The sequence below is a fragment of the Bos indicus genome, chromosome 7, assembly GCF_029378745.1.
Source record: "Bos indicus isolate NIAB-ARS_2022 breed Sahiwal x Tharparkar chromosome 7, NIAB-ARS_B.indTharparkar_mat_pri_1.0, whole genome shotgun sequence".
Classification (NCBI taxonomy): Eukaryota; Metazoa; Chordata; class Mammalia; order Artiodactyla; family Bovidae; genus Bos; species Bos indicus.
Window position 1 is genome coordinate 47,175,324 of NC_091766.1, and position 26,839 is coordinate 47,202,162.

The 26,839-nt window shown below is 52.4% G+C and overlaps 1 protein-coding gene across 1 annotated transcript in view; it reads left to right on the top strand.

Moving 5' to 3' along the window:
• Positions 1-20,661, top strand: part of TGFBI (transforming growth factor beta induced) — a 33,525-nt gene extending 12,864 nt beyond the window's left edge. Inside the window, exons 3-17 of the mRNA XM_019964959.2 lie at positions 2,399-2,463; positions 3,688-3,848; positions 4,165-4,329; positions 4,558-4,704; positions 7,079-7,220; positions 10,193-10,405; positions 11,243-11,380; positions 11,979-12,124; positions 12,953-13,089; positions 13,914-14,044; positions 16,428-16,552; positions 18,022-18,124; positions 18,710-18,789; positions 19,545-19,569; positions 20,024-20,661. Of these exons, the coding sequence (XP_019820518.2) occupies positions 2,399-2,463; positions 3,688-3,848; positions 4,165-4,329; positions 4,558-4,704; positions 7,079-7,220; positions 10,193-10,405; positions 11,243-11,380; positions 11,979-12,124; positions 12,953-13,089; positions 13,914-14,044; positions 16,428-16,552; positions 18,022-18,124; positions 18,710-18,789; positions 19,545-19,569; positions 20,024-20,064 (1,819 nt within the window). The 3' untranslated portion in view covers positions 20,065-20,661. The remainder of the gene's footprint in view (positions 1-2,398; positions 2,464-3,687; positions 3,849-4,164; positions 4,330-4,557; positions 4,705-7,078; positions 7,221-10,192; positions 10,406-11,242; positions 11,381-11,978; positions 12,125-12,952; positions 13,090-13,913; positions 14,045-16,427; positions 16,553-18,021; positions 18,125-18,709; positions 18,790-19,544; positions 19,570-20,023) is intronic.
• Positions 20,662-26,839: the final 6,178 nt, after the last annotated feature.

Sequence of the window (26,839 nt, forward strand, 5' to 3'; positions counted from 1 at the left end):
GTCAGCAGCAATGGAGAAGGGTCTTGACTTGGTGAACTGTGAGGAGAGTCCTGGATCTGACCCGCCCCAGCTGGAAGCCTTGGAAGTGCCTTCACCCCCAAAACATTTGCAGCTTTCTGACTCCATCCCTCACTTCCTCCTTCATGCTGAGATGTCCCTGCTCCCCCACCTGTCTGGCAGCCTCCATTTCTCCTGTCATCGTCACCCCTCCTTCCCCTCCACATATATGTGGCCACCCGTGAGTTTACTCTTGGGGAGCTGGTTTTCTGTTGTTCTCAGTGGAATCCCGGTGAGCCGTTGAGCTCTCCTGTGGTGAGCTCTCCTAAGCTTTGTGAGACTTGACCCCATCCCACTTCCTCAACCCCCACCACAGAGCCCCGGTATTTATCAGAAAAAGCCTGAGAGTCCACGCATGCGTGTCCCCAGTCCTGTGGGCTTGAGGCTTGTGGCTCTCCCTACGTTTAACTATGAGATGCTGGCAGACACTCTCCTCCTTTGAAAGAGTGCTTTTCTGCTCCCTAGAAATTATCCCATTGGTTGGAACTGTGAGCGTGAGATTTAAGGAACCTTGGAGATCATCTAGTTTAGCTTCACCTTCTTCTGTAAATCAGGAAACTGAGACCCAGAGAGAGAAATGAACTTTCAAGGCCACCCTGCGAATTACTGATAGATGACAAGCCTCGTCTCCTAATCCTATTGCGTTGCCTTTGAAAGGCAATCAGATCTCACTTTTGTTGCAGACGATGACTGGTTTCCAAAAATAAAACTGTGAGTCAGTCGAGATCAGTCCTGAGACCACTAGCCTGTTTCACCCTTTTAAGCAGGGCTGAAAGGTTCAAGAGGAATGGGATGGGAGGAGGGCTGAGAGAAAAGTGGAGAAGAAGGAGTCAGAAGGATGGAGAAAGAAGGGCAGAGAAGAGAGCGTGTGATGTCGCTCCTCAGGAATGTCCTAGGGGCTTGTTTCTGGCACAGTGACACCTGTAGCTCCCTGGCAGCCTGAGTATCCTCATCTGTCTCTGAGACAGCCCCCTGGATGACAGATGAACCAGGCTTCATGTTCACATGACTCCCAGGGCTTCCTCGAGACAACTCCAGTGGAATTAGTGAGAGGAGAATTTCTCGGCTCATTGAGAGTAGCACCTGCTCCCTCCTACCCCCAAAGCCCAAACTTCTGCCCCATCTGCCTGCTTCTCTTCTATCTATGCCATTAAACAGCCTGTGAGAGGCTGTGGTGAGCAGTTCTGTAGTAAGCCCGCTGTGACTCAAGGCTGTGTTCTCTCCTGTCCTGAAGGACAAATGGCAAGAAAGGAAGTGGCTGGACATGGCTGTTGGCTTCAGGTCCCAGGGTTGCCAAGGAAGAGTCTGTGCTCACAGCGTTGGTGCAGGAATGGCCTTTGATGGGACAGGGGGTTTTGATGCGAAGCTAGTCTTTCTTGGAACACTTCCTTGTGTTGCTCTTTGAAATCCTCAGTCTTTTGGGTTTCCCTGGGATGTTGGGTTGACTGAAGCTTTACGTTTCAGACCTCCAGAAGGTGGTGAGTAAGCCATGATGGGCTGGTCTAAGTTTTAATGTCAGGTGACATCAAAGTTTAAAACTATAAACTGCCAGTCTTGTTCATCCAAATACAAAGAATCTCACAAACTGGCAATATCAGTTGCCTCCTGGAAGGAAGATTGAGGGATGAGGGGGGATGGGGAACACTTTACTATTGAACCCTTTGTAGATTTTGAAACCGTATAAAGATTTTCGTTGATTAAAATTTTGTTTTTAATTTAAGGAAACAGTAAGCATCTTAAAGAGCTTTGTTTTTATTGTAAAATTTGGTTGAAGATGGAATAAGACTTGATCATAAATATGCTACCCTTCTTGGTTACTAAGTCAGAGAGCTAGAAGTTCATGGGCTATTTTGTTCAATGACCATCACACGGTACATGTCTACATCTTACAGATGAGGAAACTGAGGCCCAGAGAGGAGACAGGACTGGCTGGCGAGGCCTGGGTTGGTTAGTTAGTGGCGGACTCAGAACCAGAAAGCTCCGGAGCTCCTCCTGCTCCTTCCTGCTGCCTCTCAGCAGTTCTTCCCACTGGGTTCCTCGTGGATTATGCTGGAGATAAGTTTCAGGTGAGGACGTGTACTGCCACTGTGAATATGCTGCCGCAGTCCTCTGGCTGTATCCCAGCTGCATGACTGTGAGTGACCGCATCGCTGGCACCATGTGCAAAGCCGAGGAGGTGTGACAAGCTCCTTGCTGACGAGAGGTGAGAGATGACCGAGCGTGTGATCTCCTCCAGGAGCAGGCTGTGTGCTCACCGCATCACGTCCCTTCCCAGAGCAAGACCAATGACACGAGAGGGGAGGGAAGCCCTGCCTAATACACGTGCGTGTCTTCATTGCAGAGTCATCAGCTACGAGTGCTGTCCTGGATATGAGAAGGTCCCGGGAGAGAAGGGCTGTCCTGCAGGTGAATAAGCCTTGCCTGTTGGCGCAGATGGAGGGGAGGAGGGAGGGAAAGAGGAGCACCCACGTGAGGGGCAGCAGAGTCTGAATGGGGGTCCAGAGGATGAAGGCTGGAAACAGCAAGTTTCCCACGCTGTCCTTCCTGTGCAAGCTGACCTCCTTAACACGCTGGGGGAACATACTCTGGTCCTGACCTGCCTGTGCCCTCTACACCAGGCACAGGCTCCTGCCTTTGTTGTTTCTGGCTGCAAGAGATTCTAAATACATCTAGCATTGCTGAGCAGCCCTGCTGGAGAGCAGACAGGGCAGGCCAGGCCTCCGGCTGGGCTGGGCACATCAGGCCACCCCACCTAACTGTCGGAACCTGGCCCATTGGAGCTTGTAGGGATGGGAGTAGCAGGCTGGCTTTCCCAGAGTCAGCCAAGGGTACCATGAGTGGCCATCGGGGCCCACAAACAGTGTGGTACCTGTGAATTCACCTGTGTGAAATCAGACCTTTCCTTTGGTCCTGCACACCTCTGGGGACTGTGCTAGGAAGATTTTTTTTTTTAACTTGGAAATCTTTGCTGGTTCATTAGTTGAGAGTGTGAGATTGAGGTTTAGGAGATAGGGGGTGATTTCGTTGGTACCAAGGTCACAAAGAGGGTGGCATGGACAGGGGCCATGGCCTTCTTACTGAGTAGCAGGACAGGCGGGAAGCGTGGGATGGGGAAGAGAAGGAACTGGGTGGGGGAGTGCCTCAGGGCCTTAGTTTCAGCTCCTTTAAAAGGAACAGGAGAAACTCTGGGTGTGAGAGGAAGGTCCTCCAGAGCTTCAGGCTATTTCAGGAAACAACATTTTATTACTTGCAAATACCCACAGCACTTCTGAGATCTCTTTCATTCCAGTGGAAGCCATTAGGGAACCAGTTTCAAAAACAACTAGATAAGTCCCTAAGACTAGCTTGTAATTGGGCTATCTGTTTCTGGTGTGTGTTCCTACCTGTGTTATCTGATTGTCTATGAACAAAAGCTTTGCTCTGCTGTAGTTAAACATGACTGATCCCTTGAGCTCACATAGGGAAGCCCTTGGCTGTGGAGTTGCTCTAAGAAGCAGGTGACTGGCCTCTCCGGTTCCCCATAGCAGGCTGTGTCTGGCCTCCTCCAGTGGGTGTGCTCAGATGAGGAAGGGTGTGATCTGGCCGGGGAAGTCCCGCAGGCCATCCCTGCTCTACCGTCTGCCTCTGCAGCCCTGCCACTCTCTAACCTGTACGAGACCCTGGGAGTTGTCGGTGCGACCACCACTCAGCTGTACACGGACCGCACAGAGAAGCTGAGGCCCGAGATGGAAGGACCCGGCAGCTTCACCATCTTCGCCCCCAGCAACGAGGCCTGGTCCTCCTTGCCAGCTGTGAGATGACCTTCTTATGCCCAGGGCTTTCATCCTGGGGACCGTCTTACTGAGACTCTGTGGTGGTTTCTACCATCTCAGGACACATCTTCCTTAAGCCCTCAGATAAAGCCATGACACTTGAGCTAAAATATGCCTCCCCAGGCGGCTCCCAACGCTCCATCCACTTAAGTGGCCAGACAGGTCTCAGTGTTCACAGAGGAGAGGGCTCTGGAGAAATGGGAGTCCCCGGGGCACCTTTCCCAGGGTGGCAGGGACCCATCTGTTGAGTGTGGGGCCTGCAGCCCCCTCATGGCCACGCTGACCCTCCTCCTAGGAAGTGCTGGACTCCCTGGTGAGCAACGTCAACATTGAGCTGCTCAACGCCCTCCGCTATCACATGGTGGACAGACGGGTGCTCACGGACGAGCTGAAACACGGCATGGCCCTCACCTCCATGTACCAGAATTCCAACATCCAGATCCACCACTATCCCAACGGGGTAGGGAGTCCTGCTTCCACGGCTCTGCCCTGTGCCCACCCTGAGCCGCATCTGGTGCATGTGTGGGCGGGTTTCTGGGGTCGTGTCCTCCAGGCGGGGTCACCTATGGACAGTCTTCTGCCTCCTACACCTGCTTCTCCACATTCTGTCCTGTGGTTTCCCTTCCTGGGGCTCACAGGCTGTGCCTCCAGGGTGTTAACCACTCACGCTCACTCGTTTTCTGGGCAGATCGTGACCGTCAACTGTGCCCGCCTGCTGAAAGCGGACCACCACGCAACCAATGGCGTGGTGCATCTCATTGATAAGGTCATCTCCACCGTCACCAACAACATCCAGCAGATCATTGAAATCGAGGACACCTTCGAGACCCTGCGGGTAAGGGACTACCTCTGGGCGGGGGAAGGCCTGGGGATACACCGCCTCCCATGAGGGCCTTCTTCTGTGGGAGAGGTGGAGCATGTCTTTATGCTCATGGGCATTTAGGTGACCATGGAGCAAGTTCCTCTGATGCCCATCAGATCAGATCAGATCAGATCAGTCGCTCAGTTGTGTCCGACTCTTTGTGACCCCATGAATTGCAGCACACCAGGCCTCCCTGTCCATCACCAACTCCCGGAGTTCACTCAGACTCACGTCCATCGAGTCAGTGATGCCATCCAGCCATCTCATCTTCTGTCATCCCCTTCTCCTCTTGCCCCCAATCCCTTCCAGCATCAGAGTCTTTTCCAATGAGTCAACTCTTTGAATGAGGTGGCCAAAGTACTGGAGTTTCAGCTTTAGCATCATTCCTTCCAAAGAAATCCCATGGCTGATCTCCTTCAGAATGGACTGGTTGCCTATAAACATGGTGAATTCACTAATCAGGCGGTCAGGTTGACCATAGGAAGACATCATAATCTTGTGCTGGGAACATTCCCCTGCTGGACTTCTCCCTTGTAAAGTTTCTTTTCCTTGACTCCCCTGGAAAGTTCCAAGATCGTGGCTGCAGCAGTTCTGCAGCCTGGGAATGCATTATGTGTTCCGGAGTGGGAAGCTCCTCCTGCCAGATGCTGGTGTTTACCTGTGGGACTAGAGAAATGGCCTTTCAGGCTGCATGGTCTTCTGGATCACATGTCCCCACCACGGGATCCTTGTTCCATTCATACCCCCTGTTTCCTTGGAGCCCAGACCAGCAGAGAGGCCACGAGTATAGACATGGGAGCCTGGGAACTGACATCTGGCTTGGCTTCTGCCTGCTCTGGGTCCCAGAATGCTGCTCCGGCCCTGCTGCCAGCAGGCATTTATCTAACAGCTGTGGTGGCAGGCGGGCGTTCCTCTTAGCCACAGCTGCCCAGAGGAAGTTAGCACAGGCTGCCCCGTCAGGGTTTTTGCCCTGATTCAAGGAGAACTTCCTGACCACAAAGGATGCCAAGTGGGAGTGGGGTGGTTCCTCCCCTGGAGATCTCCAACACAGAGAGACAAACACCCCCAGGCTGGGCTGGCACTTGAGTAAACTCAGGAGGAGGCTCTGGGGGTTCCTGGGGACCTCACTGTCCACCCTCTTCCCCTGCCTTCCTTCTGGGTCACTCAAAGGTTGGAGGTCTGCAGGGGGCTGCTGTTCCCACAGACTCGGTGGCACAGCTTTTGATTAGCGGCGGCTGGTCCCCACTGAGTAACCTCCTCTTACTGTTCAGGTTTTGCAAATATTCCTTGCTTTCTTCTTCCCTTTGGCTCTCCTTAATACCCGTCTTTCCTTCTGCTGACATGTACTCATTAAGCCCCTGCTACTTCCCTAGTGTGTTCAGAGGAATAGAGGAGAACAAGTCAAAGTTCTGTCTTCACTGGTATTTACATTCTTGGGGGACACAAACAAGAAACAGACAAGGCCATCACAGATGGTGCTAAGTGCTGTGAAGTCAGGCGGTGAGTGGTGAGCAGGGGAGACCCATAGGGTCTAGTTGGTCCAGGAAGGTCTGTCTGGAAGAGGTGACTTTTGAGCTGAGGCCTGAACATTGGAAATGGCCAATTATATGAGACATGGGGACAAAAGCTAAGTTGGTAGAAGGGAGAGGGGAAGTAAGGCTCAGAAGCAGGGCGAGCAAGGAGGCCTGCAGGACTGAGTGAAGAGCACTAGGGAGCCAACAGGTAAGGTAGGAGTGGCCAGGCTGGAGGGGTCAAACCCTGTGGGGCCTTGGAGACTGAGCGAGGACTGTGGCTTATCCTGATAGCAGTAGGATGCTTTTAGAAGAGCCATCTGCTTGCTCTGTAGAGAAGGAGTTATGTCATCCTTACGCTAACAGAGCTCACACAAATAATCATCACCCAACGACTGAATTGCAACATGAGGACAGCAAGCTGTGCAAGTGTGTCTAATAGAAAGGTACTTGTTTTCATCAGGGGGTAGTAGGCGGGGCAGGCTGGGGTAGGGATGGAGGGCAATGCCAAGCTGACCATCTAGAGAAATGACATTTCAGTCAAAGCCCAAAGAAGGAATAGGAGTCAGAAAAGCAAGGGAAGGGCAGAGGGAATGCTGCAGGTCCAAGGCCCAGGGTTGGAAAGGAGGAAAAGAGGGCAGCAGCCAAGGATGACCAGAGTGGGCAGAGCTCACCGGAGGGATGGGGAGAAATGAGCCTTGGTTCGGTCTTTACATCTGGGGCTTCTGCAAAAGCCGGGAGCCCTCCAGAGGGGCACTGGTGAGACCTCGTGTGCCTCTAGTGTGCGGAGATTCCCAGAGCCCTCAGGGAACGCACCATCTGCTCTCTGCCCACAGGCTGCCGTGGCTGCATCGGGGCTCAACACCCTGCTCGAAGGTGACGGCCAGTACACGCTCTTGGCCCCGACCAATGAGGCCTTCGAGAAGATCCCTGCTGAGACCCTGAACCGGATCCTGGGGGACCCAGAGGCCCTGAGAGGTGAGCACCCCGGAGCTGCTGCTGCTGCCTCATTAGAGTAGGCAGACTGAGCCCCAGGCTGGTTCTTGTCCAAGTAGACGTGCCACCTGTCATCCTGTCCCATTGCTCCCAGCTGGCCCTGTCTCCGCAGAGGTCAGAGCAGAACCCTAGTCAGAGGAGCCAATAAGGAGTCCAGCAGCCTTGTCTAGGGGGACAGCTGGGCTGAGGAAGGATGCATTGCTGGAGGTCCAAAGTAAGGTCTGGCCAGAGTCAGGAAGAGTTAAAGGCCCAGATGATCAAAGCCAGGGCAAGCTTGGAGATGTGGGGAGGGGGTGGTCTGTCCTGGCATCTTTGAAATGGAATCATCATGCTGACCCTTGAATTCTTCCTGTGTCTGGCCAAGGGCCTCAGGGATAGTCGAAAATTATATTTAAAAACCAGTAACAGTCAGCTCTTGATTCTTCTTTGCTTCGTCTTCATTCTTCATCCTTCCTCACCTTCTCAGGCTGGTAAGTTAGGTGGAGCATTGGTTACTCCTAGAGGAGGGTGAAGGACCAAGCTTGTGTGGGAGGTTAGAAGGGGAGGCCAGGCTCTGCCACCCTTCCCCAACTCCAGGACTCCTAAGACGCTGCCTGTGGTCCCCAAGTTCCCTGCAAAGGGAAGTAGGCCCCCAGTCCCCTGTGTACCCCAACCCTCCAACCACACTTGCTCCTCCCAAATATAATCCAGGGATGACTTCACTTCTTTTGAATCTATTTAAACCCACCTTTGAAATGTGCTGTATAAAACGCCTAATGCATTTCAGACACCCCATAAATGTAAAACGTTCTCCTTGCAGCTCTATAGGGATGGAAAAGGACACATTTCTGAAAGCACAGATGGGGAGCTGTTGTGTCCAGACATTGTGGGGCCAGGAATCCAGGCTGCCAAAGTGAATGCGGTCCAGGTCAGGGAAGGTTAAGCCTAGTTGGTGTGACGGCTTAAAAGCAGGTCATTGGAATCTGATGTGCTGAGTGCATTGATGGAGATGCTCCCAAGGTCACAGGGATGAGGATGGTGGGGGGTGGGGGTGGGGGTGGGGTGGCTCCCGCAACCTGAGGGTCCTGAAGGCTTCCTAGGAGATGGGACTTGGGTGCAGCGCAGCATTTTAGCTTTTTATTTAGAACTGTTTTCCCCCTAAAACATGTTTTGTACCAAGTACCTTTTTATTTTTGTATCAGAACACCTTCTTATAAAGTGAGAAAACTCCCCAGGTTTATCCCCTTTGCACTCCTGCCTTTTCCTGCTCAGGAAACTGCTCAAAGCCAGGGCCCGTGTGAGGGGCTGTGGTGGCAAGTGCCAAGGCGGGCAGTCCTGGTCCACCTTACAGAAGGCTGGTTATTAGCGGGCTAGCAGACAGGTGAGGAGTGGCCCTGGGGTGGTGTGCCCATTGGCAGACTGGCTTCCAGCCTTGGCCTGGCTCACCCTCTCGTCATGTGCCCCCACCCCACCCTAGCCTTCCCTTCCTTTCTGGAGAAACTCAATCTCCAAGGCCTAGTTCCCATAGCAGTATTGCAGTCCTTTGTCTTCCTCACCGGCTGAAACGGGTCCGTGCTGGTCTTCTTGGCCTTCAGCACTTGTGCTGGGTCTCAGAGCTTCCTCCTGTGTGTGACACTGTGGTTTTGGTTCCCACACTCAGGACACATTGAAACTTGCCTCTGTGTTGAGAACACAAGACAGAGGGCCCCCATGACCCCCAGTCCCGGAACGAGCTCTGCCTGGCAGGGGCTGGCCACATCTCCCTCCACCGTTCCTTGTAGCCTCAGCACCCCCAGCCCCTGCCCTAATGCCAAAGCGGCACTTGAACAAGCACGATTCTATTTTTGATTTACTGGTGGGGTGAGTGGGGCAGCAGAGACCATGGCTTGCTGATCACCACCCCCAACCTCTCGCAGACCACAGCAACTAAGCAGACCCTTGTGTTTGTGATTGTCATTCAGTCGTGTCTGACTCTTTGCAACTCCATGGACTGTAGCCTGCTAGGCTCCTCTGTCCATGGGATTTTCCAAGCAGAAATACTGTGGTGGGTTGCCATGCCCGTTTCCTGGGGATCTTTGTGACCCAGGGATCAAACCCGGGGCTTCCACATTGCAGGCAGACTCTTTACTGTCTGAGCCACCAGGGAATTGGGTTCAAATAAACACAAACAAGATCTTCAGATGATTCAGAACTTTCACTTGCTACAGTTTTTCATCTTTTCCTACCACACTTCATTTTTATGAAAGATCAGTAGATAAAAAAAATCCCACGGTAAACACATTTGAGGTTTTCCATCCGGGTGGTTCAGATACACACAAGAGAATTCACCCTGAAGTTCAGGTGCGTGCTGTGGGCTAAGTTGCTTCCATCACATCCGACCCTTGTGCCCCTGTGGACTGCAGCCCGTCAGGCTCCTCTGTCCACAGAATTCTCCAGGCAAGAATACTGGAGTGGGTTGCCATGCCCTCATTCAGCAGATCTTCCTGACCCAGCGATCAAATCCACGTCTCTTCCCTCTCCTGCCTTTGGAGATGAGTTCTTTACCACTAGCGCCACCTAATCACTAGCATTTGTTGGGCATATACTCTGTCGTCAGGCACTGTGCTGGGTGCTTAGATTTAGCTTCATGTCATCCTTACACCAGCCCAAAGAGATGAATGCTGTGCATGCTTCCTGTTGACCAGTGAGGAAGTTGAGACTCAGAGAGACTCAGTGACTCGCCCCGGGTCCCACAGCTGCTAAGTGACTGAGGTGAGATTCGAACTCAGGCAGTCTGACCACAGAGCCCTGGCTAGTTTTAGAGGCTAGGCTAGGAAGTGAGGAGGAGAAGGATCCAGTCTGTGTGGTGCCCCAGGCTCATCTGATTGTTAGCCTCAGAGATGATGGAATCCTCCCAGTTGTGGGCAGGCAGCGAGGTGACATCTGAGGTCAGCCTGGCTGGTACTGACTTGACCTGTGTCCTGTTCGGCCCCCAGATCTGCTCAACAACCACATCCTGAAATCGGCCATGTGTGCCGAAGCCATTGTGGCAGGGTTGTCCTTGGAGACCCTGGAGGGCACCACACTGGAGGTGGGCTGCAGCGGGGACATGCTCACAATCAACGGGAAACCCATCATCTCCAATAAAGACGTCCTGGCCACCAACGGGGTGATCCACTTCATCGACGAGCTGCTCATACCTGACTCAGGTGAGCCATGCCTCGGGGGCCTTGGCCTGTCCGGTCCTCTGTCCCCTGTGCCACCCATGGTGGTGTGCCTAGGGGAATTCAGGGATCTTGGGAGCTGTTTCCCTGCCTGCACCTGGCTCACAGCATCCCAGGAGAGATGGCCTGGGTACCTGGCAGGTTTTGCCAGATTGTGAAGAATCTAGAGCTGCAGGCTTGGGAGTCCAGGCTTTATCTTGTGAGCCGGGGAGAGCCATGGAAAGTGTCTAGGGAGGCTCAACCACAGGAGCCTTTCAGAAGCTCTGCCTGTTCTGGTTGGGCACAGAAGGCCATTTGCTGACCTCAGAGCGTTTGCTTTCTCAGTTGTGCCCAAGCATCCTAGGGTCACTGGCCCAGGGAGAAAAGGATGAGTGGACTTTGGCTTGGGTTCCATTCAGCATCTTTGTGCCATCTTGGATTTCCAGGGAGTTCTACTCCTAAGAAATGAAAGGATTTCACAGAGGAAAAACCAACCCAGAAGAAAGCTTTCCATGGGTGTGGTCACTGGCATTGTCAGCTCTTCAGAAGCCATGGCACAGACCATGTGCTTTCTTCCTCCCCAGCAGCAGACAAGACCCTGACCAAGAGCTGGGACAGAGGCCCCCTGCCCACCCGAGCCTCATTGCACTTCCCCATCAAGCAAGGTTTTCTGGGGGACCATTCCCCTGATGTCACAAACCTTCTGTGCCCCAGCAGTGTTTTAGAGGGGTTGTTGACTCAAGAGATGACATTCCTGCTGATGTATGTCATACTCTGGGGTGGATGAATGGTAAATGAAAACAGTACTTTTAACTTTTGAACCCACTTTCTCCTTCCTTGTAGCCAAGACGCTATTTGAGTTGGCTGCAGACTCCGATGTTTCCACAGCCATTGACCTTTTCCGACAAGCTGGCCTCAGCTCTCATCTCTCCGGAAATGAGCGGTTGACCCTCCTGGCCCCCATGAATTCTGTCTTCAAAGGTATCATGGGGAAGGCAGCCTGGCACATGTGTCCCTGGGGGCAGCCGCCCCTCTGCTGTCACCTCCGCGGCACCCTGCCAGATTTATAGCTCCCCATGGACCGTTCGTGCTTCCAACCAGCTCAGCCGAAAGCAGATGTGACTTCACCAGAAAGTGAAGAGGCGCTGCTGTTTCATTTGGCAGAGCAGAGGATGCATGTGGGGATCTGGTCCTCGGAATTGAAGTGTGCGTCTGTCGGGAAAGCAGAGTGCTCCCTTGTCATTCTCTTTGCGAGGTCGATTGCCACTGTGACAGTCGGGAGGTCATAGTGAGGATACAGCTGAACCATGGCCATGGAGAAGGCAGAGAAGGGCCAAGTTGTGTCCAGGCCTTCCCTTCCCTCTTAGGGCAAAATTCCAAACACACTTGATGAGCTCGAACTTTTTTTTTTTTTTTTTTTTAATTCTCAGAAGATGCCAGATGTTAAGGAATATTGGCAGCCTTGCCGGATTTCTCAGTCTCCACTTCCAAAAGGGGGATCAGGCTTTCTGCTGCATGGTCTCTGATTCTCTTCATTTCCAGAGTTAGTTTCTGGACCTGACCACGCCTTCTCTTGCAGATGGAACCCCTCCGATTAATGCCCGGACAAAGAATTTGCTTCTGAACCACATGATTAAAGATCAGCTGGCCTCCAAGTATCTGTACCACGGACAGACCCTGGACACTCTGGGCGGCAGGAAACTGAGAGTTTTCGTTTATCGTAATGTAAATTCTGGGTCCTAAATCACGCTGTTTCTTTATCTCAGCTCCAAGCAATGGAAGTTATATTAGTGTTTAAAAAAACAAAAAAGTGCTTAATAAGTAGGAGCTTGCCTGAGAACTAGTTTCTAATAAGGAAGGAATGAATTTTAGAAAGACTATCTGATATCAAAGTATCAAAATGGGGTTTTGCCAAATGTGTCTAACCCCCTTTTGTGGAGGCCTTTGGGAATGAATTGCACATCTGACTGGCCTGGCTGGGTAAGCAGCTGTCCACCCTGACCCCAGAGTGATGAACAAAGGGAGGAGGTGTGGAGGGTTTGGATCCTTCTTAGCTTTTGTGAAGAGAAGTCACCTGAACTAACCATACAGCCCTCCTTGATCCAAAAGCTTCTCTTCTCTCTTCAACTGTTTCTTCTCTCTCTTCAAACCCACCTATTACCCTGGCATAGCAAACAGGAAGTACAATACAACAGCCCTTGCTCAGGACCAGCCTGCACCATTTGGCTAAAGATGGTTGTCATTTGTTCAGATCAGTAGACTGTCACTTCATTTGATCACTGTCAATGGCCCTCTCGTGTCACATAATAATCTCATGATTAACCCTGTCTGTAAATTTCTTGGGGCCTCGATGGCTCTTCTTACCTTAAGGAACAACATTTTTATTTTTTTCTTTCTTGGAGAAAGCACATCCTTTTATCCTAGTCTTAAGGCTGCACCCCATATATATTCACTGATCTCTGTGGATGAAGCCATCACCATATGCCCTGAACAAATCGGGAGGCCCCTGCTTTGAGTAGCGGGTAACCTGGCCTTTCTCTGCCCCTTTTACAGAGCCTGTGCATTGAGAACAGCTGCATCGCAGCCCATGACAAGAGGGGGAGATACGGGACCCTGTTCACCATGGACCGGATGCTGACCCCTCCAATGGGGACTGTCATGGACGTCCTGAAGGGGGACAATCGTTTCAGGTAACTGGCCCTGTCCCCAGGGGATTTCTGCCGCATGGTCATGCTAGGGCAGGACGCTGGGTGCCAGTTGTCTGTCAAGCTTCCCACCCTCAGAGGTTTAATGAACACTGGCCATGCACTGATGTGACCTCCCTGGCCAGGGATTCAGAAAGGATGAGGGTCACCTTGAAAGCTTAGGTTGAGAAGGGTTGCTTCTGGAGGGTATTCTTCAAGTCCATGGGGACAGGGAGGGGCTGCCTTTTATTCCCAAGTTCAAGGAAAGCTTCCCACTTCTGCCAGGGAAGCCGAGCATGCCTGGCCCTGTGCCCGTAAGGAGTTGCCCTGTGAAGCGTCAGCTTCCAGGCCCTGGCAGTTTCCTGGCCTCTCCTTCCCAGACTCCCTGCAACGCTCTGTTTCCTTGCCTTGCTCCCTCCATTTCTGACCTGTTGACTCACCACTGGGTGCCGTGACATCAAGTGGTTTCTGCCACCGAGTTCAGCCACCTGCATAAGAACCTGGGAGACCACCCACCCTTTGCCACACCCCCCAGCCCCAAGAATCACATCCCCCAGGGCCCTTGTGGCTCGATCAGTCTGTAGGTCAGTCCTGCTCTGACCTCTCCCTTCCTCCTTCCCCCTCTGGCTGATGACTTATGGCTTTTCACTGAGCTTTGCATTCATGGAGAGGAGATGCAGACTGGGATTGCTCCCTGTTTGTACAAAACCCAACAAGGGTATGAATGCCAATGCTGTGGGCTCCACCTGCCCATAGTGGTGCGGGATTTGGGCACATGATGACCCCCTGTGCCCACCGGCAGGTGACATGTTCCGTGTGTGTATCCACAGCATGCTGGTGGCCGCCATCCAGTCTGCAGGGTTGACCGAGACCCTCAACCGGGAAGGAGTCTACACAGTCTTCGCTCCTACCAATGAAGCCTTCCAAGCCTTGCCCCGTGGAGAACTGAACAAACTCATGGGTAAAGACCCACCTAAGTACATTTGTCAACTTTTCTAAATTAATCATATCGGTCAGGATTCCAGCAGGAGACCATTGGCAAAGGGTTTGACGGAAAGGAATTTAAGATTATTTGCAGAGGTGTGGGCAGGGTTAAGGGACCAGGAAAGGGTGATGATACAAAGGGGTGATAAGACCTTTTGATGTTTATCACTGCAGACCTGGGGGTGCTTGAGGAAGAGGGTGACTAGGGGAGGGCATGGCCCGGGAGACCCTAGGACGAGGGGCACAGGACAACCACGTGCTGCTGGGGTCAGAGCATGGCAAGGGGGCGTCTAGGTGCTACAGCCTCCCTCAGCGACCTCCTGGCAGCTGGTTGCATGAGGACAAGGGAGCCTGAATGATGCATTTCACAGTGGTCAGCCTGTCTGGGCAGCAAACAAGATGGAGAAGAGTAGAAAGGAACGGAGGGTAGGTGACAACCAGCCCAATCAGCAGGCATGTCTTCCCCTGAGGATCTGTGAGGAGTTGCTCATGAAGCCATTGCCCTACACCACCATGTACCCCTCCTGGAGATGAAAGCTTTACCAAGAAGCTAGTCAGGGCCCTGAGCAGTTGAGTTGGGATGTTTGAGAGACAGCCTAGTGGTTAGGAGCTTGGGCTCCTGGATTACCCAAAAGCAGGTCAAACCCTGGCTCTGGCATTTACCAGCTAAGTGACCTCTAACAAGTTGCTTAGTGTCTCTGGCCCTCAGTTTTCCCATTAGAAAAGTAAGAGTGGTAAGAATACCTTGCTTAGAGTGTTGTGAGGATTCAATAAACATTGCCTGTGGTGTTGAGCACGCGTCCCCCATCAGTAACAGCATCACGGCCATGATGATGGGAGGTGGGGTGGGCTTGCGGTGTGTATGCTGATGCGTGCCTGGGAACCAGACTTCCCCCCCAGCATAGAAAGGTGAGCCTGAGGAGAAGGAGGAAGGACCTTGGCCAAACTTTGGGGCCCATATCATCTATACCACCCCCCGCCCGCACTCCTGAGTGGAGAATAGAAAGCTCTGGCAGCTGTGAACTGAGTCTGTGTCCCATTCAATTTTCTTTACTGCTAAATGAATGCCTGTGTCTACAGTGCTGACATGTGTTCCAGAGGAGACAGGAGTTCATTCTGAACGTAAACTTCCCATTCTCTCTCGGTTCAGCAAGAGTGGAATATTCCCCAGGTGGCCCAGCCTGCTCGGCTTGCCTTTCACTTTCGGTTGTGCAGGAGCTGAGGGAGGGCTTGGGCAAGGCTCCCCAAACGTGCCCTCCCCCAGGCTTGCAGGCAGGATTAGACCCCAGCATGCCGAGGGGTGATGGTGCCCATCCAGGTGTCCGAGGTTGACCCAGATGTTAAAGATCTCTAAAGAAGGAGACCCCTCCCACCCCAGGAGCCAACTCAGCTCGACACCTCCAGGCTGTATTTTTGTGGAAGAGTAACTTGTCAGCTCGAAGTTGTGGGTGTTTGGAAATCACTTGGTACCTGATGGCTCCATCCCATGGCACTCATGTGAATTTGTCAATAACCAAGTGAACTCCCCACAGTGCTTTCAAGCTTCCTCTGTTCTCAGTTTCAAGATGCTGGAAATAGCCATCCATGAGCCCTGGGGGTATCCAGCCACTTGGCTGGTAATATGAGTATTGGGGAGGCCATGACGAAGCTGCAAGGGCAGCTGGCGGCTTTAAGAATTGCCTCCCACACTTAATTGGGGAAATGCCTGTGCACCTTTATGAGCAATTGGCTGCTTTCCCCAGTTGGTGGAGAAGCTGATGTGGGCTGGAAAGAATGCTGAGACGTGATGAGGAGGGACGCCGTGGAGGGATACCCCCCTCGGCCCTGACCTCATCGGCTCCATAGCTCCTCCAGACTGCAGCTGTCGACTCTTTTTAAGTTCTCCCTTCAGGAAACAGCCGTCTCAGAATATGCATTTGAGGGCAGAATGTGTAAACATTTCACTGCTGTGTTATAACTGTTGGGAGCCATGCTGATGATGAAATGTCTCAGATGCCGGTGCTGGAAAGACCCCTGGCTTTCCAAGCAACTATTTAGTCATGGAAACATGAGTCACACTCATAGAGGATAATGGATTAACTCCTTCTCAACATCGCAGAAGCGTGTACTTAACCTAGCAGCCCGTCAAATGCACGAGTAGCTTCATGGCCACTGTCATATGACTTGTTCCCCTGATCATTATGCAAATGATGGAGTAGAGGGCTGAGCAAACAGTAGGTGCTCAATAAGTGCTTATTACCTGGGCAGGGGGTTCTCAGTTACAGGGGTGACCACCTGCATCTTCTCCTTTGGGCCCTCCTTGACCACACCAGTTACCAGCCTTAGGATTAACTCTGCTTTCTTTTCCCACATACCTGCAGGCAATGCCAAGGAGCTTGCCAACATCCTGAAATACCATGTTGGCGATGAAATCCTGGTCAGCGGAGGCATTGGGGCCCTGGTGCGGCTGAAGTCTCTCCAAGGCGACAAGCTGGAAGTCAGCTCAGTGAGTGTGTGTAACATTTAAAGGGCTGGCAGTGCCCTGCCACTGGGGCTCTGGGACACAGCTCATCCCTAGGATGGCATTAGACACATGCTGTGTTTAAGGTGCATCTTGAATCTCTGAGTGCATTTTATCAGAAAAGAAAAAAGAGTCTTCCGAAGAAATTAAGGGAGATTGTGCTTAGGCATGAATAAGCACTTCCAGATTTGCAGGGGAAAAAAGCATCTGATTGGCATCTGAGAGAAGCTATTAAATGTAACCCCCTCTTAAGGAACTGATAAGCAATACTTACATGTCTTGAAAGATCCATTCCCACTCCATCACCCCCAAGTCCAGGGCCTCACTGAGCTGTACCATGAACCTAACCAGCCCAGAAGAAAAAAAAAAAGAAGCTTTTCTTCTGATACTTGATCTGTGCCCCTTCCCTCACTCTGCACGTTGATGATACCCATTCCCCTTTGGAGCCGCCTCAGAAGGTCCCTACCTTACAGTGAAACTGCTGGGCCTCCCTGCCTACACTGGCCAAGGCCACTGACCGCCCCGGCCCGCCCTGCCCTATGGTCAGAGCGCCTTGCAGCACGTGGCCAGCTTAGCCTCTGCTCCTCCTGCCTCTCGCCTCGCCCCAGCCATGCCTGTGCTCATCAGCTTCTCTCGGAAGCGTGGGAAGGCAGGTGGGGGCAGGGATGGCCTGACCTGTGACTTCTGCAGGCTGTCTGAGAGTCTCTCAGCACCTGGTTTGGGGTGTCGGGGTCCTGTCGGTCTCTGGCTTCACTTCCCCTGTCCCCCTTGGGTCTGATCTGTGGGTCTTTCAGGAAAGCCTGAGACAGATTTACCCTGTGAGAAAATCTGAAGTCAGACATGGAGGAAAAGTGGAAAGAGCCCTGCCCCCAGAGCTGGACACCTGGCTTCTGTCCCCAGCTGTCCTCCTCCTCAGCTTAAAGGTGGCACTTGGCCTCTCTCGAGTTCCCATTCTTTCAGGTGGGGCCTTAATAGCTCCCTCTTCACTATGCACTGCTGTGAGGACTAAATGAGCCATACAAAAGAGCATTTGTGAATTGCAACGTGCTGAGTCCACATAAGGGATTAAACTGAACCCACCACAACAAGGACCTACTGTATGGCACAGGGAACTCTGCTCAGTGTTATGTGGCAGCCTGGGTGGGCGGGGAGTTTGGAGGAGAATAGATACGTATGTGTATGGGTACGTCCCTTTGCTGTTCGCTTGAAACTACGGCAGCATTGTTAATCTGCTATACTCAGGCACCAAATTAAAAGTTTAAAATAAATAACTACATTGAACCCACTAGACCAGTGGTCTCTCACTGGCAAGGTCTATTCCAGTTAGCAGAGTGTTCTCAGCAATTCGCATAGGATCTGGCATCCAGAAATGCTCAGTTAAGGTTTGCTCGGTTGAAGAGTGGATGGGATAAACAGGCTCCACGTTCAACAATCATTGTCTCTGTTTCTCCCAGAAAAACAACGTGGTGAGTGTCAATAAGGAACCTGTTGCTGAGGTGGACATTATGGCCACCAATGGCGTGGTCCACGCCATCTCCAGTGTCCTGCAGCCTCCAGGTAAGGCCCTAAAGGACCACATCCCCATTCAGCCTACCACTGACCTATGTCTGCACATGGCTATTAGCACTCAGTAGAAACACTGCTGTCGGCAAAGATGAGAATGAATGTGGTACATGCGGACTGAGCATCTGTGAACAGCATGGCTGGGGCTGGTTGAAAAGCGACTTAGAAACTCTCGGCTCAGATGCGCTACACCAGTAGCTGAAGGAGAGACGTCTCTCTGCTGAATTGGCTCGCTGTCCCAGCCCCACGCAAACAGAACCCGTTTGTTTTTCACATGCTTTGTACTGTGAACATGGTGCAGAGCACACACCTCCTACAGCACCCCGCCCCGGCTGTGCTCTCTTAACTGCCAACCAAGTTACAGTGGAGCCCGGCCTCTCCCCTCACTTGTGCATTCACCTTTCTTTGAGCTCTTTCCCCACGGGCTAAATTCCTCTGAGAGTTAAGGAACATTATGAAGGCAGACTTCATCTGAGGATGTAAGCCAGAAAACCCAACAGTGCCCCTCAGTCCTGGCAGTTGTGAATGACATGCTAATCATATCTCTCTCATCCAAGCTGCCTTTTCTTTTATCTGCAGCCAACAGACCTCAGGAACGAGGCGACGAACTTGCAGACTCTGCACTTGAAATCTTCAAACAGGCATCTGCATTCTCCAGGGTATGATGCCAGCTATGTGGGCCTCTGGCCTGAATAGCTGTGGGTCCTGTGCTCGGGCCCATGGAGGGGACTCACCTGTCTCCTTTGGCTGTCCACCCAGGGATCTCCCGTCATTTCTTCCCAATCCCATTGGAGTATCCTTAGCTCTGGCCTTTGGGGAGTTTGGAATAAAAACCCAGGCAGCCTGTTTCCTTGGTGGGTGACATCCCAGGCCTTCAAGCCTCTGTCTTTGGGGAAGCCGCAGCTGAGAATCCCTCAGCCCCACCTCCCTCTCAGAGCCGCTCTGACTTTCTGTGCTGCTTCTCCTGCTCCCCAGCTTGTCCAGGGATCCCATGCAGGCTCCCTTGCTGCTTTGGGTCAGGTGGGAATATGGGGTATGTTACAGGAAGTTTGCATTTTAACACAAGGCTGCAGAAGGTGGTCCTTAACCCAAAGGTCTGGAGCTGGAATATGTCACTTTACATTTGGACAGAGGGGGGTCTCCTTAGTGCTCCCTGAGGAGGGTTCTTGGCCCAGAGTTCCTGTTCGTGATTGCCACCCCCTGTGTGGGCCTAGCTCCCCAAGGGCCAGATGATAGTCTAGGGGGAAGCCTGGCTCTGGGGCTCCACAGGACCCAGCAGTTCCACAGTTCCCCGTCCTCTTCCTCAGCCCCCCATTTTTTCTGAGTAAGGATGGCCATGGGCAAAGCCACTGCCATGAGCAAGCGTAGGTCTAACTGCCGCTAGAGAACTTGACACCTTGCGTTTTGTTTTCAGGCCACGCAGAGCTCTGTGAAACTAGGTAAGTCTGGTCTGGGTTTGACGTTCTCGTAGACTTATGTAAGTCTTATCCTGAAACAGGCCTAAACCTGCCATCTGCTGTCTGTAGAAAGAATATCATGGTGCCATAAAACACGGCCTTTGGGGTCAGACGCGGAACCCCTGGTTTCCTTCTCCATAAGATGGAGATGATGAATACCAGCCTTTTAGGGTTTATGTGAGTTTTTGGCTTTGGGAACCTGGGAATATTGCACGGAGACTTGGCAGGAGCCTGTGGTGAGGATATGGTCCCAAGCTGGGAAACGGAGAATACCTCAGTCCTGATCATCACTGAGTAAGATCGGAAGTTTTACAGACCAGAAACATCTGCTCTGTGCAGGAGAGGGTGGCAGAGGAAGGCCGTTGGTCCTCGTGACAGTGTCCTAGACACGTGGGGAGTCTGCACCTTTCTCACCTCTGCAATGTCTCTCTTTCAGCCCCTGTCTATCAGCGGTTATTAGAGAGGATGAAGCACTAGTGTGAAGGACCGCAGGAGGAATGCATTTCAGCAGCTCCCTGCTGCTTTCTCTCGTTTTGCCAAAGAGACTGAATGTTTTTGAAACCAAATGATCACACTTTGATGCCCATGGGTCACACCGTAATGAGATCTGAGCCTTGGGAGGGTGGGGGCGGGGGGAGGAGGGAGAGAAATAGACTTTTCATTTTTGCCCCCTAAACATGGCGGTTAGCCCACTGCAGTGCAGAGTCCTGGATGTCACTGCCTGGCGTTGACTTCCAGCAAGGACCTGTTGGAATCTCCTGCCTGTGCCACGTACACTGGAAAAGGAAGCCAAAGTTTCTGAAGCTCACAAAACATGAATCAGGCCATCCGGCGTCACGGGGGCGACCTGGCACGGTGTTTGTAAAGCTCTTTCACAGTTGGAGAAATGGCATCCTTATAAGCTATGAGTTGAATGGCTCTGCCAAATGTTTTTCGCGCCTCCATGTGGCTTGGACCCTTCTGTGTGACCCTGTCCACCTAGAAAAGAGAGGGCTGGTGAGCACGCGGAGCTCAGGAGTCCCCAGGTGTGGCAGAGCCATGGTGTGTTTGTAATAATAAAACCACAGAAATATACACGTACGTGGATGGGAACAGTGTGCCGGCCTGGGTATCCACAGGGTTGGGATTCTGTCTCTTGGGGCTGTGACCTTCCTCCCACTGAAATTCCACCAGGAGCAGCTAGGCAAGAAGCCCTGAGGGATGGTTTATGGGGGTGACCATGGCATCGACTTCATAGGTCCACCATGAGAATGAAAGGACATAGTTCTTATAAAATACTCAGCATAGCATTACGTATCCTTATTCTTACCGTGCTGTCTGGAACTACTCAGGATTGGGGCAGCTGGGAGCCAAGTAGTGTCTTTCCCAAAGGCATCCTGCTTTTCCTGGAGACTGGGGCAGTCCTGCCCTCCCCCTTTTCACTCGGCCAAGGTTGACTTAAGGGACCCAACAACCCAGAGATAGTGCTGCCAGGGATAGGGCTGTGGAGGAGCAGACACAGCCCCTCCCCAGTGTGGCTCCACGTCTGGGGGAAGACAGCCGTTACACGTCATCCAATACAGTCATCCATGCCTTCATTCCTTAGATATGAGTGTTAGGTTTGGTCAGCAGACAAGGCCCTGTTCTCATGGGGCAGAGACTCATTGATCTGCTAATGGCACTCCCTGTCGCCTGCCCATCCACATGGACTCAAGGACTCCGTGACAGGCAGGAAGGAATCTGAGCAAGTGGGGGCTCCAGGAAGTGGGAGGAAGTAGGAGGAATTGAAGGAGCTGACCTGGGGGAGGAGGTCAGGCTGCAGGAGGCTGGGGAGATGTCCCAAGAAATAAGGGTTGGGCTTCTGCACGTTTGGTCCGGCCACCCTCCCCCAGGGGTTCCTGCAGCCTCGCTGCCTCTGATGCCCTGCTCATGCTGGGGTGCTGCAGCTGTGGTGCTGAGACTCCGCATCCACACACCTGCATGTCACAAGATGCCATCAGAACCCAAAGAGGCTATTAGCGCAACTTCTAAAGATCCTTTTGATGGAAAACAAAAATCACCACACAATTCCTTAAAAATGTCCAAACCCCACCATCTGTCCCTGTGACCCCAGCCCTGTCCCCATCTCAGCCTCCTCCAGAAGGGGGGGCTCTGTCCATTCTACCAGCTGGATAGTCCTCCTTGTGACAGAACCATGCGCAGCCGTGGCCCTCCGCCCCCCTCCCAGCCAAAGAGGATTGACTTCCCTTTTGGGTCCTAAACATCCCCATCCCTGCATTTCCCAGAGACTCAGGCTAAGCTTAGGTGCTGCCATCTGAGGATGGACACCCAGGGCCAAGGGGTCAGCCACTGGATGTTCCCAGGGAGGGTGAGCCCCGGAGAGAGGTGTGCACTGTCCTTACTGTGTCAGAAGGTAAGAGCAGCCAGGAGGGGGCTCAGGCCACTCGAGCCCTGCCTGCTGAGCCCCAACCAGGCAAAGAGGCAGAGGAGAAGGGAAAGGGGCTCCGCTTGGCTCCCTTCACTCCCCACTGTCACTCTGAGGCTCCCAGGCCTCTGAGCTGGAGAGGCCCACAAAGACCGTCAGCATTGAAGCCCCAGGGCTTTCCAGGCCTTTCCCACAGGAGGCCAGCTCAGTGATGGGGCAAAGGAGGGGCCGCTGCGTGGCTCTGCTCCTAAATGGATTATCGTTTCTGTTTCTTACATCAGCCCTGTGAAATAGGTAAGGACTCGTGTGTGTGCTAAGTTGCTTCAGTCATGTCCGACTCTTTTGTGACTTTATGGACCATAGCCCACCAGGCTCCTGTGTACATGGGATTCTCCAAGCAAGGATACTGGAGTGGGTTCCCGTTTCCTCCTCCAGGGGATCTTCTGGGCCCAGGGAGATCGAACCCACATCTCTTGCTTCTCCTGCATTGGCAGGCAGGTTCTTTACCGCTAGCGCCACCTGAAAATGCCAAGGACGCATAGAATCTCTATTTTACTGCTGTGGAAAAGGAAGCTCAAAGAGGTGAAGTAGTTTGCCAGATCACAGTGTAGGTAGGGGCTGAAACATAAACCAGACCCTTCACAATTAATCACCCCTTGTGCCCCACCCACCCTAGGGTCCACTCAGAAGGAGCCCTGGCAGCCATGGGCAAGTGGGACACAGGTGCTAGGGGGCCTCCTGAGAAGCCCCTGGGGCCTGGGAGCTCCTTCACAGCCTAGACCACCACTTGTTCACCTGCTGCTGGGGGGCCAGGAGTGAGTCAGTACCAGCTGTGGACGCCCTGGCCACGTGGATGTCAGCAAAGAAGGGGGACAAGGGGGAGTTCCCCTGTGGAGGAGAGCACCTCTGTGCCTGAAACCATAACTCAGTGTCATGGTCTGAGCGGAGCTGCCTGGAATCTTGTGCTCAGAAAGCTTTCTAAACCCAGAAAAGAAGGCCTCAGAATGACAGTTGGGCCTGATGCCTTGCCCCGAAAAGCCAAATGGGGCCGCCTCCCTGGCGTCCCTGCCTGGCAAGGAAAGGAACACATCCGCTTGACGGGGTCCTCTGTTCACATCCCAGACTGAGCCAGTTCAGAGAATAAGTGTAGGGGTTGGGGGAGTCTGGACTAACCCCCTACACACGCACCCACACACACACACACGCACCCACACACACACGCACCCACACACACACACACACACCCAGTGGACCGAGAGGCCCAAAACGGAGCCTCAGGCACAGATAACTCGCTCTTCACATCTACTCCTGGGTGGTCAGAGGACTGGGTGAGGAGGAAGGGAGCAACTGAGGTATGGTTGCCCCATGGGAAACTTCCAGCTCTGGCCTGTTGGAGGCGGGCTCCATAGAGCCACCTGCACCCCCAGGCAGCTGCAAGGGCCCTGCCATCAGAGCTCCATTCATCACAGGGGTGGCCGAATTGACACTGAGACCTGAAGGGTGAAGGGCTAGGGAAGAGCATTTGAGCTGAAAAAACAGTGTGCTTAAAGTCTCTGGCACATGTGGCCGGAGGGGAGTAGAGAAGAGTCATCTGCTGAGATAGATATCTGGGAGTCAGACCATGCCTGACCCTGTGGGCTGTGGTAAGGATTTTAGACATTATCCTTCAGACCATGAGGAGCCATGGAGGGTTTTAGTTGAGGGAGAGAGATGGTGAGAGGTGTGTCATAATCAGATTTTTTTTTTTTTTTTTGTGGTAAAATACACGTAGCATGGAGTTTACCGTTTTAACTGTTTTTAAGTGAATAATCCAGTGGCATTAGACACATTCACATGGTTGTACAACTGATTTCCAGGATTCTTTCCATCTTTCATAACTGAAACTATATCCATTCAACAATAACTCCTCATTCTCCTTTTCCCTCAGCCCCTGGTAACGAATGTTTGACTTTTTGTCTTATGAATTTGACTACTCTAGGGACTTCATATAAATAGAATCGTACAGCATTTTTCTTTTTGTGACCAACTTCTTTCACTTAGCATGATGTCTTCAAGGTTCATCCTCACGGTAGCATGTGTCAGAGTTTCCAACATTTTTAAGGCTGGATAATATTCCATTGTGTATATACCACATTTTGTTTATTCATTATATTCATCAGCGGACAATTGGATTGCTTCTGGCTACTGTGAGTAATACTGCTATGAATGTGGGTGTACAAATGTCTGGCCTTGATTTCAATTCTTTTTGGTATATACCAAGAAATGAATAGAAGAAAAGCTGCCACTGGAAGGAAAGTAAGGTTTCTGCTTTGTATATTTTACATTGGAGAAGTCGTTAAACATCCAAGTGGGATGTCAAGGAGGCTTTTAGGTATTCAAGCCTCAGGCTCAGGGAAGAGGTCAGACCTGAGATGGGGTGTTGGGTGTCATCAAATCCTATAGGTGTTATTCAGAAACACTGACTGGGTGAAATCACCTAGTGAGGGAATATAGAGAAAAGACGGTGCCTGGGACAGAGCCTGGGGTTGGCTCAACAAAGGGAGAGCAACCAGCAAAAGGGCCTGAGAAGTTGTGTGAGGAGGACTGGAAGTCACTAGCAGAGAGCTTTTCAAGAAGGAGGGAGCATCAGCCACGTTGAATCATTGGTGTGTCCATGGGATCTGGCCACATGCATGTCATCAATAACCTGGGCAGGAGGACCTAAATCTGGAGAGGGAAAGAGGGGTGAGGAGGATGCATTTTCTGACTTGAGTGCTTTGAATGGATGCTGAATTTTGAATTTGAATTTCAATGACTGAGAAGCCTGTAGGGAAAGGAGAGAAACTGGAAGTAATCCATTTTTTCAGCTTCATCCTTTATGCTTGCATCAGAAGCCCCTCCCTCCATCCCTGTGCACCCACCATCACAGCCCTAAGGGGTTATTTGGAATAACCCCCAACTTGCTTTTAGGCTTCTCCTGCTAGGGACTGAGCTGCTGTGAGGGAGGGCCTCGGTCCTACCCAGCGTCCCAGCACCTAGCACGGGGCCTGGCATACAGCATTCAAAAGGTGTTACCCCAAAGCCTGGACCCAGAGCTCAGATGGTCCTTTCACTCAGCACACTGGGCTCAGGCCCTGGTTGCTCTCTGAAGAGGAAGAGGAGGCTTCCTAGACCCTTGGGGGATCCTGGGTGTTTCTCCTGCGTGTGTGTTGAAGGAAGCCCGCATAGCATGCTCCTTGGGTCTCTTCCAGAAAAGCAGGTGGTGGCCTTGTGAGCATCACCATCCCTGGGGCAGCTTCAGCCCACTTTGGCTGGGAAGAGAGCACACCCATGTGTCAGCAGTCCCAGGTCAGTGGGAACGTCTGAGTCCAGAGGACAGACAGATGGCTGCTTAATCACACTGCAGAGCCCATCACTTCATCTGGAGCAGGTGACCTGACCCTCTCCCAACTTTGGGAAGGAAGTGTTATGCTTGGAGAGCTACTCCTCCTTCCAGGATCTTCCTCTTCCAGTTCTGTTAAGAGAAAGACGGTCTGAGAATTGGGAGCAGCAGAGAGAGAGAAAGAGAGGAGAAAGACTTCTGATTAAATATCCTCATTTGAGCAGATATGAGTTTTTGAGTGAACGGATGGAAAGCCACTTTTGCCCCTGTCAGGAGGGCTGGGGAGTCCCCATGGCTTCTTGATGACGGCTCATACAGAACTCAAGTTCAACGAAGCCACCTGCATGCAGGGCACTTCCCTGATGCCAGCTCTCAGTCGGGCATGCTCGGTGTAGGTGCCCACGTCCCAGATCACGTTCTCCAGAAACACTTTCAGGACCCCACGGGTCTCTTCGTAGATGAGCCCGGAGACGCGCTTCATACCACCATGACGAGGCAGGCGGCGGATAGCAGGTTTAGTGATGCCCTGGATGTTGTCACGTAGAACCTTGTGGTGGCGCTTAGCGCCGCCTTTCCCCAGACCCTTGCTGCTTTTGCCACGTCCAGACATGGCTTCACGAGAAGTGAAGCCCAGTTTCTGAGGCTGCAACACGGCCCCGTGGCTGTCCCTCCGTGGACCAATGGCAGCCTGACAGCAGGAGAGGAGAGAGAACTCGTAACCATAACTGGTGTGAGGTGGAGAGGCCTTCAGAGAGATCTCATGGTGCAGCCCAGCTCGGCAGATGTGCAAATGCACAAACGTGCACTGGTGAGACACCCTGCAAGTGCCAGGAGTGCGGGAAGCAGTTGAGGGAAGCAGTTCTAGAGGAGGAGGAGGTGAGCCCCACCCCAGTGGGGAAGGGGAGGGAACTTGGGGCCAGGTGTAAACACCCTGTGAGCTCAGTCCCTCCGTCATCGTGCTCGGGCAGCTCCTCCAAACATGCCTGAGAACAAAGGAAGAACAGCCCCAGAAGTGCCAAGGTGCAACTTCCAAGCCCAGCCCAACCCGGGGGGGAAACACCTTCATTCAGACCCTAGTCGCTTCCAGTCAAGATCCAGGACTCCTAGTTCCCATAAAGCAGGGACCCCTGACAGAAGCTGGGGACCCTCTCCTCAGAGAAATGCACAGGGACCTCCTGCACAGGCCTGAGGACCACTCCCTCTTGAGTCCTAGTCTAAATGCCTTGATACGGGTCTGAGTTCCACAGCACTGCACATTTCTTGAGGCAGCAAGCAAGTCCTCTGCCCAAAGCATCTAGCTTAGACACACAGTGAAAGTTAAAGTCTCTCAGTCGTGTCTGACTCTTTGTGACCCAGGCCAAGGAATTCTCCAGGCCAGAATACTGGAGTGGGTAGCTTTTCCCTTCTCCAGGGGATCTTCATAACGCAGGGATCGAACCCAGGTCTCCCGCATTACAGGCAGATTCTTTACCAGCTGAACCACAAAG